At 38.7% G+C, this 12,221-nt stretch overlaps 1 protein-coding gene across 1 annotated transcript in view; it reads right to left on the bottom strand.

Moving 5' to 3' along the window:
• The window catches only part of cep89 (centrosomal protein 89), an 88,294-nt gene that overhangs the window by 64,623 nt on the left and 11,450 nt on the right, over positions 1–12,221 (bottom strand). Inside the window, exons 9-15 of the mRNA XM_041794590.1 lie at positions 6,164–6,214; positions 5,465–5,548; positions 5,020–5,123; positions 4,447–4,562; positions 2,419–2,599; positions 1,570–1,737; positions 73–214 (exon numbers count right to left, since the gene is read on the bottom strand). Of these exons, the coding sequence (XP_041650524.1) occupies positions 73–214; positions 1,570–1,737; positions 2,419–2,599; positions 4,447–4,562; positions 5,020–5,123; positions 5,465–5,548; positions 6,164–6,214 (846 nt within the window). The remainder of the gene's footprint in view (positions 1–72; positions 215–1,569; positions 1,738–2,418; positions 2,600–4,446; positions 4,563–5,019; positions 5,124–5,464; positions 5,549–6,163; positions 6,215–12,221) is intronic.

Below are 12,221 nucleotides of genomic sequence, written 5' to 3'. Positions count from 1 at the left end.
TAGTACCATATGTTTCATGTGCATCATGAGTAACACAAAATTCTTCTCAGATATCAGTATCATCAATAGTACCATCTGTAGCAGTTGGTTTCTCTCCTGGGAAACGTGCTCTGCCACAGAAACGACAGCCTCCATATAGTGACGGGTCTTTTCCTCTTTTAGCATACACTCATCCTTCTGCTGCTTCAACATGCTCATCTTCCTTACTGCCTTCCTGAAAAACAGAAATAGAGAGGGAAAGAATCAGATATGTCAGACATAAGAAAACACAGTGAGGGAGGAAAAAAAAGGGGAAAATAAACACACTGCAGAAAGGAGAAGGACAGAGATTTAGCAAAATGTAGAAGGAAAAAAATAACTCAGGGGTTCAAAGAGGACAGAATGGTTGTGAGGGAGTGCAGTAAGAACATGGAGTTAACTGAAGGATCATGAAACCTCACAATCTTTTAGTGAAGAGGGAGGAAACACTGATGGTTAATGAAACACCATCAGAAAATCTTCACACTTCGGAATGAGAGAAAACAGCACTAATCTCAGCTGAGCTCCTCAGGGAGAACATGAAGGTCCCAGAGACCAGAACAGATTTTAGAGCAGCTGCTGAATTAACCTGATCTGAGCTATTGTGAAGTGCAAAATGCAGTTAAAAACATTCTCACTATTGCAACTACGCCCACTTGTATACTGGTGCAATAATGAATATATAGCTCGTATTTAAGTATCGAAACTCAGTTTGGTGTCTGCCAAACATAGCATCTTGTCTGATGGCCAAAAGCACCATTTTGGTCTCATCAGACCAAAGAGCTTTCTCCCAGCTTAACCCTGAGGAATGTTCGGTGCCATGGATTTTTTGTTTCCATCTCCTGCATGACTTGTACTTTCAGTAACATTTTCTCTGAGTTGCCTGGAGTGTTCTTTTGTCTTCATGTTGCACTGGTAGTCAGGAATACTGATTAAACACTAACTTCCAGACACAGGTGTCTTTATACTACAATCACCTGAGACACACTTACTGCACTCAGGTGATCCCCACTTCACTAATTCAGAGACTACTAGCACCAATTGGCTGAACCTCTGCTGAGTTAGGTCAGTCACTTATTTTACCTTGGAAATGTTTGTTTACTTAACATTTTATTGTAGAAATATGTTTTCATTTTGACATTAAAGAGAGTTTTCTTTCAGACAGCCAAACTATATTGACCATGATTGATTGATAAAATCAACAAACGGGTAAAACATCCCAGTTGGTGAATACTATTTATAGGAACTATACACCCAGACTGGGGAGGCAGACCCATTAACCAGAGTTACAGCCAAAACTAATCATAGCTTTGACATTAAACTAAACCAGCACTGTGGGCTTACATTAATGAAAAATATTAACAATTGAATTAAATGTCCATTAATTCTGGTGATGACAAGTAAGAGATACAATTACTAATCAATTTGTAGGCAAACTGTTCACATTCCTAAATTAGATTTCATTTTTATATGAAGGGTGCATAATTATATTTTTAAAGGGCCATGGGAAACAACTGCCCTCAGAATTTTCATTGAAATAATATTTCTTACCTATTTGCTTGTTTGGTGAGTTCCAGTTCAGCCTCCATCCTCTTTATATCAGCAGACAGGTTGGCTCTGTCCATAGCCAGGCTCCTATTCTCCTCTTGCAGGCTTGACAATTTGTAAATCATCTTGTCCATCTCCCTCTTATTCCTACTCTCTTGTTGCTCCAATTGCCTGGAAACCAACAGCATATTGCACAGCACATTATACCTGGTTAGAATACAGTTTTACAAAGTGCATACATTATTAAACAACAAAATGGTGAACCATAGATTATTCTCTGTAAAAAAAAAAAAATCCCACTAACATGCATCCTTATAGTACTCACTAACATCAACCAATGGAAATCTTTCTCTTCTGTTTACTCCCACTGGTTTTCTTTGTCAACTCTATAAAATATCAAAACATCTGGAGCTTTGAACCCACTCCAGCTAATCAATTTGTTCTCCACATACCAGTAACTCCCTCTTTACTGGGTGCTTCACTTGTTTATTCTTGTTTTATATGCTTCAGATCGATACAAAACAATTCAAGCAAAAATACACTGAACTAAAAATGAACTAGGATGAACACTCAATAAACCTGTTTGGGAAAAAACATAGAAAGGTGAATATGCTGCTACATGTATTTTACCCCAGACTTTATATCTGTTTGGAATCTGTACTTTACAGCAATAACAAAACAAAAATGGCCATTAAAAGAGCTCATTCTGATCATGATAAACCTGGAAATGCACTGGGAATCCCCCTTTTTTTAATGATCATGCACATCAAAAACTTAAACAGTCAAATCTGTTTCATAAATGTTTCACAGTTTTGTACATCTTTTAGAAATGAAAATTATCTAACACATTACCGTCTTAGTTTTCCAGCGATGTTGCAGTGTTCGTCCCAGGTGACTGAATCCTTCAGGCGGGCCTTTAAAACCTCAACCTCCCTTACATTTTTCTCCAGCTCCCTAGGAATGTCCTCCAGGTCCTGCTGCAAACGCTGCTTCTCAGCCTCTACCAACATTAACTGCTTTGTCACCTTTGAAACTACAGCGAGAAGAAAGGGGGGAGAAGTACAACATAAAACATACAGATAAATAAACATGTAAATCATTTATACTAAAGCTGCATTTCTTTAGAGTAACTAAAACAAGAAACAAAACAGCAGCTAAAACTGACTGCCCCCTAACATGCTAAGATGTTGTAACAATAGGGATGTTCTTGACACTTAAGTCTGTCTCTGGCTACAGCCCCAACAAGTGGTAGGTGGCTGTGTCAGAACTTAGTAACAATATTTGACTGGCATCAAGAGCCAACATATAAAACCTCAAGTCCAAAAAAAGTTTGGGCACTCTTTAAAATGTGAATTAATCTGAATGCAATGATTTCCAAATCTCATAAACCTTTATTTTATTCACAATAGAACATTAACAACATATCAGATGATGAATTAAGCATTTCATTATTTCTTGAAAAATATTATCTCATTTTAAATTTGATAGTAGCAACCCATCTCAAAAAGTAAGGACAGTGCCATGTTCACCATTGTGTAGCATCCTTTCTCCTCTGAACAATGGTCTGTAAACATCTGAGAAGTGAGGAGACCAGTTTTGGGAGAGGAATGTTGTCCCATTTGTATCTGGTGTAGGATGTAGCAGCTCAACAGTCCTGGGTCTTCTTCTCTGACTTCTCATTTTATGTTTTCTAGTGGTGAAAGGTCTGGACTGCAGGTAGGCCAGTTCAGCACTGTGAAGCCATGCTGTTGTGATGGATGTGGAAGGGGGTTTGCACTGTCTTGCTGAAATAGTCAAGGCCCTCCTTGAAAAAGACGTCTGAATGAGAGCATATGTTGCCTAAAACTTCCGTATACTTTTTAAGATTGACAGTGCCTTTCCAGGTGTGTAAGCTGCCATAGGCACTAATGCAACCCCATACCATCAGAGATGCAGGCTTTTGAACTGTGCACTGATATCAAGCTGGATGGTCAGCATCCATGGTTTCCTAAAAAAATAAAAAATCAAATTTTGATTCATCTGACCGCAAAATAATTTTCCATTTTGCCTCGGTCCATTTTAAATGAGCTTTAGCTCAGAGATTATGGTGGCAGTTCTTGTGACATCTTCTTTGCACGATACAGAATTAACTTGCATTTTGGATTGAAAGACTGTGATTTCTGGAAGTGTTTATGAGCCCATGCAGTGATTTCCAGTACAGAATAATGCCTGTTTTTAATGCTGTGGCGCCTGAGGGCCTGAAGATCACGAAGGCCCATGCACACAGAGATTTCTCCAGAATCTCTGAATCTTTTGGCAATATTATGTACTATAGATGGTAGGATATTTAAAGTCTTCGCAATTTTAAGTTAAGGAACATTTTCTGAAATGATGTATTTGTGCACATTGGTGAACCTTTGCTCATCTTTACTTCTAAAACACTCTGCCTCTCTAAGATTCTCCTTTTCACCCAGTTATATTACTGATCTGTTGCCAGTTAACCTTATTAGTTGCAAAATGCTTTTCCAGACATTTTTCATTAGGACCACTTACTTTTCCAGCGGTTCATTGCCCTATGCTTGCTTTTTTGAGATGTGCTGCTGCAATCTAATTCAAGCTATTATTTTTTACATGAAATGGTAAAATGTCCCAGTTTCAACATCTGATACGTTGTTCATGTTCTAATGTGCATAAAATGTGGGTGTATATGAGATTTGCAGATCATTACATTCTGTCTTTATTTATATTTTAAACAGCCTCCAACTCTTTTTGGAATTTGAGTTATATAAGTATTTATAATAGACTTGTAATCCTGGTACCAAGAGAGGATGTTGACATTTAATTGGCTAGTTGTGCACATCCCTAACCAATGTGTCTTTTTATCAGTCCTCCACCCAGTACCTTCAGCACGGTGTCTGCTGTGACTGGCTTTGGCTTTAACATGCTGAGCTTCAAGCTGATCAATCAGAACCTGGTTCTCTTGCAAAACCAGAATGGCCTGTTGTTGAAGTTGATGACTATAAAGAGAGAGAGGGGGAGAAAAGAGACAGATTTATTGTCTTGAACATGTCGTCAGAGCCATGCATGAGGGAACATTTTCTTAAATATAAAGAAACACAAACAAGAGGGAATTTTGGTCCAAAAACATGTCTGAAGAAATTTTTATGTGTACTAGCTGACTTATGTTTATAATATTAGAATAAATAAATAAGAACCTGTGCCTTTAATACATTACTTTACCATGTTGATGTACTTGCATTAAGAATATGAGTGTATTATGTATACCATTAAAGATTTGGTTTTACCACTTTTATTTCAGCTAATATAAGCGTAAGTAACAGGGACAGGCAGGCAGTCGAGCAGAAGAGAGAAAAGGTAGTATTTCATTTTCACCCCATCATGAGAATGAGCTGTGACAGCCAGGCGAGTGCTGACAAGGCAGAATCAATACACACAGAGTGTATTACTTCTTACCAGTCCTTTTGGCTGACCCCTCCAATCTTTGCAATTTCATCATGGAGCCTCTCGTTTTCCTTGATTACCTCTTCCACATGAACTCGCAGCTTCTTCACTTCCTCCTGTGTGGAAAACAGACGGATACACAAGGGCTTTGGACTAAAACACTGAAGCTTAGCAAAAAAAAAAAAAAATCCTCTCCTTCTAAACCTCTGCTGAAAAATGAGAACCGACAGCATATTTAGCAGTGTTTGTGTTTAAAGGGATAGCTCTGTTTTTGCAGCAGGGTTGTATCAGGTCAGTGTATTAACTAGAGAAGAGAGTTACTTCATATTGGTGCATTAACTTCAGTAACCCCATGTGCTGATATGGGTTTGAGGTTTTAATGCTGACAGTTAACTGTGGATATATACATAATAAAAGGAAACATACACATGCGCAGAATCTCTCACACACTCTTTACCTCAGTAATTTGTAGAAGTGCATCTTTCTCATTCATCCTGTCTTCATACGCCAGCAGCAGAGGAGACAAATGCTTCATGTCAAGCTACAAACAAGGACAACAATAAAAGTGATTCAAATTAAGTTTTGTAATGAACCCTAAGACCTTGAAAAATAACAGAAATGACACCACAGATGTTTTCCCCGGTTTCCAAACTCAAAATATTTTTATCAGATATTTTACTGTGTTCCTGATCAATAGTGGTTTTTATGGGTGAATTTACAGATAAAAATCAACTACTCTGACCCCTAAATCCCCCCCTCAAGGAACCATGTGGGACACTGGACTAAACCTTTACAACCAGTGGAATACAGCATCTAAAATAGAACTTCTTTGTCTTGAAGTATGACTGTTTTAGGTAGAAAATTACCTCACTTATGCAGTTTGGTTTTTATATTTATATTTTTTGGGTGGTGGTGGGGTGTTGCTTCCGTACAATCAGACCAGTTGCATGTCATGTTTTTATTTGTTTTATTAAAAAAGCTGTATTTGTCTGTAAACTTAACAGGATCTTACTCCAATCAATAATCAGGCATATTGACAGATTACTTGACTACAGTAGCGTGCCATGTTAAACAGATAGACCTGTCTTGAGGTTAGACTACTTGCTCTCTTTTTATAAAACAATGTAATGATGTAACTTAGTATATGAATACTGACCAGCCAGGGAGGAGGGGACCCTGTCTTTGGTAAGCTGCCGATTCTTGAGCTCTGATTTAGACAAAAAGAGACGGGGGGTGATTTAGTCATCAAAATATCAAAGCCAAAGACAGAAAATGTCTTTTAAATGTTCCCTTACATATTGCTAGATTCATCTCATACAAAGTGAAACATTTCAATACTTTTTTGTTTTAATTTTGATGATTACAGCTTACAACTCATTAAAATCAAAAATCCACCATCTCAAAATATTGGAATACTGTATAAAAGTTCAATTTGCAAATGTTTCCTAATTCTTAATCTCTCACTCTGGTTCAATACACATAACTGCAATCATGGGTAACACTGCTGACTTCACTCTTGTCTTGAGGATAATCAATGACACTCTCCACAAGGAGGGTAAGCTACAGAAGGTCTCAGACACTGTATCAAAAGAATATTCATGGACAGTTGACTGAAAGAGAAAATCGTGGTAAGATAAGGTGCACAGGCAATAGGAATGAGATCAGCCTTCAGAGGATTGTCAAACAAAGCAGATTCAAGAACTTAGGGGAGCTTCACAAGGAGTGTACTGAGGCCAGACTCAGTTGATCAAGAGACACCACACAGACGGGTCCAGGAAATGGACTGTAAGTGTTTTGTTCTCAGTGTTGAGCCACTCCTGAACCACACGTCATCAATGTCTCACCGGGGCTAAAGAGAAAAAGAACTTGGCTGTTGCTTAGTGGTCCAAAGTCCTGTTTTCAGATCAAAGTAAATTTTGCATTTAATTTGGAAATCAACGTCCCATAGTCTGGAGGAAGATCAGGGAGGTCCAGAATACAAGGTGCTTGAAGTCCAGTGTTTTCAGTCTCCAGTCAGTGATGGTTTGGGTGTCTGCTGGTGTTGATCCAGTGTGCTTTATTAAGTCCAGAGCCAACACTGTTTGCCGTTTACCAGGAGATTTTAGAGACCTTGATGCTTCCATCAGCTGAGAGGCTTTATAGAGATACTGATTTTTTTTTTCCAGCAGGATTTGGTACCTGTGCCACAGCGAAGCTAAAACTACCACAAACTGGTTTGCTGACCATGGTATTACTGTGTTTGACTGGCCAGCCAACTGGTCTGACCTGAACTCCATAGAGAACCTCTGGAGAAATGTAAAGAGGAAGATGAGACTCAACAGTACAGACAAGCTGAAGGCTGCTATCAGAGCAAGCTGGGCTCATAACACTCCAGCAGTGCCACGGACTGATTGACTGATTGCCACATCACATAGATGCAAAAATGTGTGCAAAAGGAGCTTCAACCATTTACTGAGTGCATAAATGAGCATAATTTTAGGGTCACCATTTCTGAATTATACATCTATTACTGGATTGACGTAAAGTAGCATTGGACTTAAGCTTTTACGAGCATGTACTCTTCAACATTTCTGGACAGTATCAGTGCATCCTGCCCATGAAATCTTCCTGAGCTGCTTTATCATGCAAACCCAAAAAAGTTAAAATTTCTCTATTAGTTTGAAGGAAGAGGTGTTGGGGGTATTCTCAGGAGGAGAGATAAACATGAAGATTCTGACAAAGCAGGAGTCTGCAGTGTGTTGGAAAGAAGTAAAGAACACAGAATAGAAAGGGCATGAAGGATGCATGGATGCAGAATGATCATATTTGTCAAACCCCTGTTTTTTGTGATTAACACCACCATTCCCGCTTGCTTATTTGTGAACTTTTGTGTATGTGTGAAAAACACCATAGGCTACTGGAATAAATCATTTTGCTGATCCTTGCAATACTAATATTTCAAACAGTACAGTTACATAACATATATTCACATGGGATATACATAAAATGTAAATGGCTCAAATGATCAAACACATGTATGGGTCCTAGCTTCATTTATAGCATTTCCTTACAATCAAACCACTCTCTGATCTTTTGTCTTTCTTACAGAAACCACACTAAGCCAGTAAGTAATAAGAACTAGGGAAAGGATCTTGTGGTAAGAGACACAGCAGGATGTATCAATGATTAGGAACCACAGGCCAGCTTTCTTCTGGGATGTAAAGCATAAAACTCAAAGGGGACACACGGTCACAAGAAGCTCATTTAGTGCAGCAGATCAAACAAAAAGAAACATTATTCCTCTCACTGCATGTTTCTGGATCAAAGCTAGATTTCTATCTACAAGGCTTTTTAGCAAAGTAATGCGTTGTTACACTAAAGCTGGAAAAATAAGGAAATGAAACGGTAATAAAATATCTTTTAAAGCTGATTGAACTACATTTAGTTGAGGTTAGGTCTTCAGAATAAAACAAAGACATCCTCTGTTAAAGAAAGTAGCAAATAAGGGAGAACACTAAATTACCTAAATAAACTGATCAATTCATTTAAAGCTTTAAAATTCAGAGAATGTGTCCAGTTTATTGAAAAGAGAAAGGTTTCTTTTGTCCAAACCAGAGATGAGCACAAGTCCCCCTTGATAAGATTTATCAAAATTGATGCCATTATCGATCAATTTGATTCTTTATCGATTCCCTTAATGATTCCTTCCTGTGAATTTTCTTTTTGGATTGCTAAAAATGTTAAACATCAAGTGTTTGGGAGGAGAGCATGCAAAAATAGACAAAAAATCTCTTTTTTGTTGGATATGTCTCAGTTAAGACAAACCGCTCTCTGGATCTTTAATCTGTGAACTTGAATTAGAATACAATATTACTGCGCATTTTCTTTAAAAGACAAAACCTTAAAATAAATATAAAACTTATCTCTGGATTCCAGATGTCCGGAGGTATTAAAATAAATTGAACTCATGCAAAATTAACAGTTATTGGGCAAAAAGATGCATGTCATGCATTAGACATCACTGTTTGACAGACGTTTCTCATTGCCCTGTGTGCGTCATTTTTGGAGAAATGAAGCCACATTTTTGACCACTTTAGTCTGTGTTTGTGACAGTTCACTAGAAATGGGTGGTAATATGGTTATACTGTATCCTGGGGTACTAAAAATAGCCACTTTAATTAACATCATGAAGACGGTGCTGTGGGATTAGCGCACATTAATAATAAATTCCTCAAGAATATGTGTATTTTTCCACCCACAGCACCATTGTCTGTGTATGAACATGCTTTAAAAGTGATGACTGAACTCTGTTAATGATGTTGGGACAGGTGTGCAAAGGACAAACACACACATAGCCTATAGACTTGGCACACAGATACTCGTGCACCATGGTGCAAGCACGGTGTGGGCACAGTTCTGGCACCGCGGTAGTCTTCTCTAAGGTCAAACTGTTAGACGTGCACCGCTGGCTCCTATGGCTGCAACATGAGTTTAAAAATGCTCTAATTCTTCTTTCTGGGTATACAACAGTGATGAGAAATTATTACGCACACTCACAGGTGCTGTCTCCTGCTGCAGCCATTCCAGGTACAACAGAAACCACTGAGGGTTTTCAAAAATGTTTAAACTTATCTTCACCTGTTTAATGTGAAATATAGATTAAATTAATCAGTGCTTGCTGGTCATTTTATGCGCTAAAGTATTCTGTAACTTTTAATAGGATCGTCGTGAAGTGAACACTCGGCAGGACGGAGCTCGCCATTGAAGCACAACGCGGACATAAATAATATTAAATTCCAATCTTTTTCTGTTTAAAGCACACAGAACATTACTTCACATTCACAGATTCTATGATATTAGATTTTTGTCATTGCCTTCTCCAAGTCCACAAAACAAATGTAGACTGGGTGCACAAACTCTAATGCTCCCCAAAGAAGTCCTGCAAGGCTAAAGAGGTGGCCCAGTGTCCCCCAGCAAGGATACAGGAGGAACCTCCCCCAGCGAGGAGTCAATCAGCTGGAGTCTCCTTTCCAACACTCTAGAGTAGACTTTCCCTGGGAGGCTGAGTAGTGTGATACCCCGTAAAATTGGAGCACATCATCCGGTTCCCCAGTCTGCCACTCCACAGACACTGTCCCAGTCTTTGACACCACATTAAAGAGGCGTGACAACCATAACAGTCCTTCAACAACCAGAGCCTTCAGTTTCTTAGGCCGGCTCTCATCTACAAATTGATTTTTACATTTACGTCATTTTAATTCTTCCCTAAACCTTTGACGTTCAGGGTAAAGCTTTTTATACTTACTGTATACAGTGAATTTACAAGAGACTCTGAGCTCTCTTCGGCTGCCTATACACAGGTTGATTTTAAAAATATGAGAGACCACAAACAAAGGGACAGTTTCATTCATTTATGTATTTCTCATTGCATTCATATTTTTTTTAATAATGTTTAGAATGTACTGTAAATGAACAAATCCCTCTAACCTCTTAATGCAAAATTAACAGTAACCCCAATAATAAATCTGTTACCTAAACTTACCTTTGGAAACTGTTCATAATTGAGAAGATTTAATACTAAAAAATTAAAAAATTCAACGATCCATTGTTCATATTTTCATCGATAGAAACTACATTTCAGTTGTGGTCTAGGCAGGGACTGGGTAAGGTGTCAGATCCATTTTAAAAAATAATATTTTGTCTTTTGCTCAGATAGCCGGAGGATTTGGTATTCAACAATCACATTGTTTTCTCTCCCTCCAGATTAGAGACTTTGTTAGAAAACTTTTTACAGAGTCGCAGGTGGCCTAGTGGTTTAAGGCACGCCCCATCTACATAGACGGCCCGGGTTTGAATGCGGCCTGAGGCCCTTCACCGCATGCCCCCCCCCCCCGTTTCCAACTCTATCTTCTGTCCTCATCTATCAAATAAAGGCACAAAAATGCCCAAAATAAATCTTTAAAAAAGAAAACTTTTTTCAGTAGTTCTTTCTAAAACCACTACTAGCTGGCTTGGGGATTGTTTTCATGAATGTCCATCTGAGCAAAACTCTATATCCCATATTAATGATAAGTTACTGTTGGTGGCCTCAACACCTTAGACTATCTGAAATCGAAATGGGAGGAAAACTTTGGTGAGAGGATTTCAGATGAAACCTGGAGAATGGCCTTGGAGGGAGTCCACTCAGCCTCCATATGTGTCTGACACAATGATATTCAGCTCAAAATACTTCAAAGGCTCCACATGTTAAGGTCTAGTTTTGCACAACTCTTTCCTGAATTTGATCAAATCTGTCAGTGGTGTAATCGGGACCCAGAAACTCTATTCTACTCATTCTGGGCATTGCCAAGGATAAGACAATTTTGGAGCAAGTATTCCTGGCTACCATTACATCATGAAGACAAAAGAACAATCCCAGCAACTCAAGGGAAAATGTTACTAAAAAGTCTAAGTCAAGGGATGGATAAAAAAATCCAAGTCACTGAACATCCTCCAGAGTTAAGTTAAATCCATCATCAAGAAATGGAAGGAATATGGCACGTGTAAATCTGCCTAGATCAGGCCGTCCTCACAAACTGAGCAACTGTGCAAGAAGGAGACTAGTGAGAGAGACCATCAAGACACCTACGGTCATGGACGAAAGTATTGGCACCCCTGGAATTTTTCCAGAAAATACACCATTTCTCCCAGAAATTGTTGCAATTACAAATCTTTTTGGTATACACGTTTTTATTTCCTCTGTGTGCATTGGAACGACACAAAAAAGCAGAAGAAAAAAGCCAAAACTGACATCATTTTACACAAAACTCAAAAAATGAGCTGGAAAAAGTTATTGGCACCCTCAAATTAATATTTGGTTGCACACCCTTGGGAAAAAATACCTCAAACCAATCACTTTCTGTAACCATCAGCAAGCTTCTTACACCTCTCAACTGGAATTTTGAACCACTCTTCTTTTGCAAGCTGCTCCAGGTCTCTGAGATCTGAAGGGTGCCGTCTTGCAACAGCAATTTTGAGATCTCTCCATAGGTGTTCAATGGGATTTAGATCCGGACTCATTGCTGGCCACTTCTGAACTCTCCAGCGCTTTGTCTCCAACCATTTCTTGGTGCTTTCTGAGGTATGTTTGGGGTCATTGTGATGCTGGAACACCCATGACCTCTGACGCAGACCCAGCTTTCTGACACTAGGTCCTACATTGCAGCCCAAATCTTTTGATAGTCTCCAGATTTCAT

The sequence above is a fragment of the Cheilinus undulatus genome, linkage group 1 (genome assembly GCF_018320785.1).
Source record: "Cheilinus undulatus linkage group 1, ASM1832078v1, whole genome shotgun sequence".
Lineage (NCBI taxonomy): Eukaryota > Metazoa > Chordata > Actinopteri > Labriformes > Labridae > Cheilinus > Cheilinus undulatus.
Note: the sequence above shows the minus strand (reverse complement) of the source record. Positions and strands in the feature narration are given on the sequence as shown.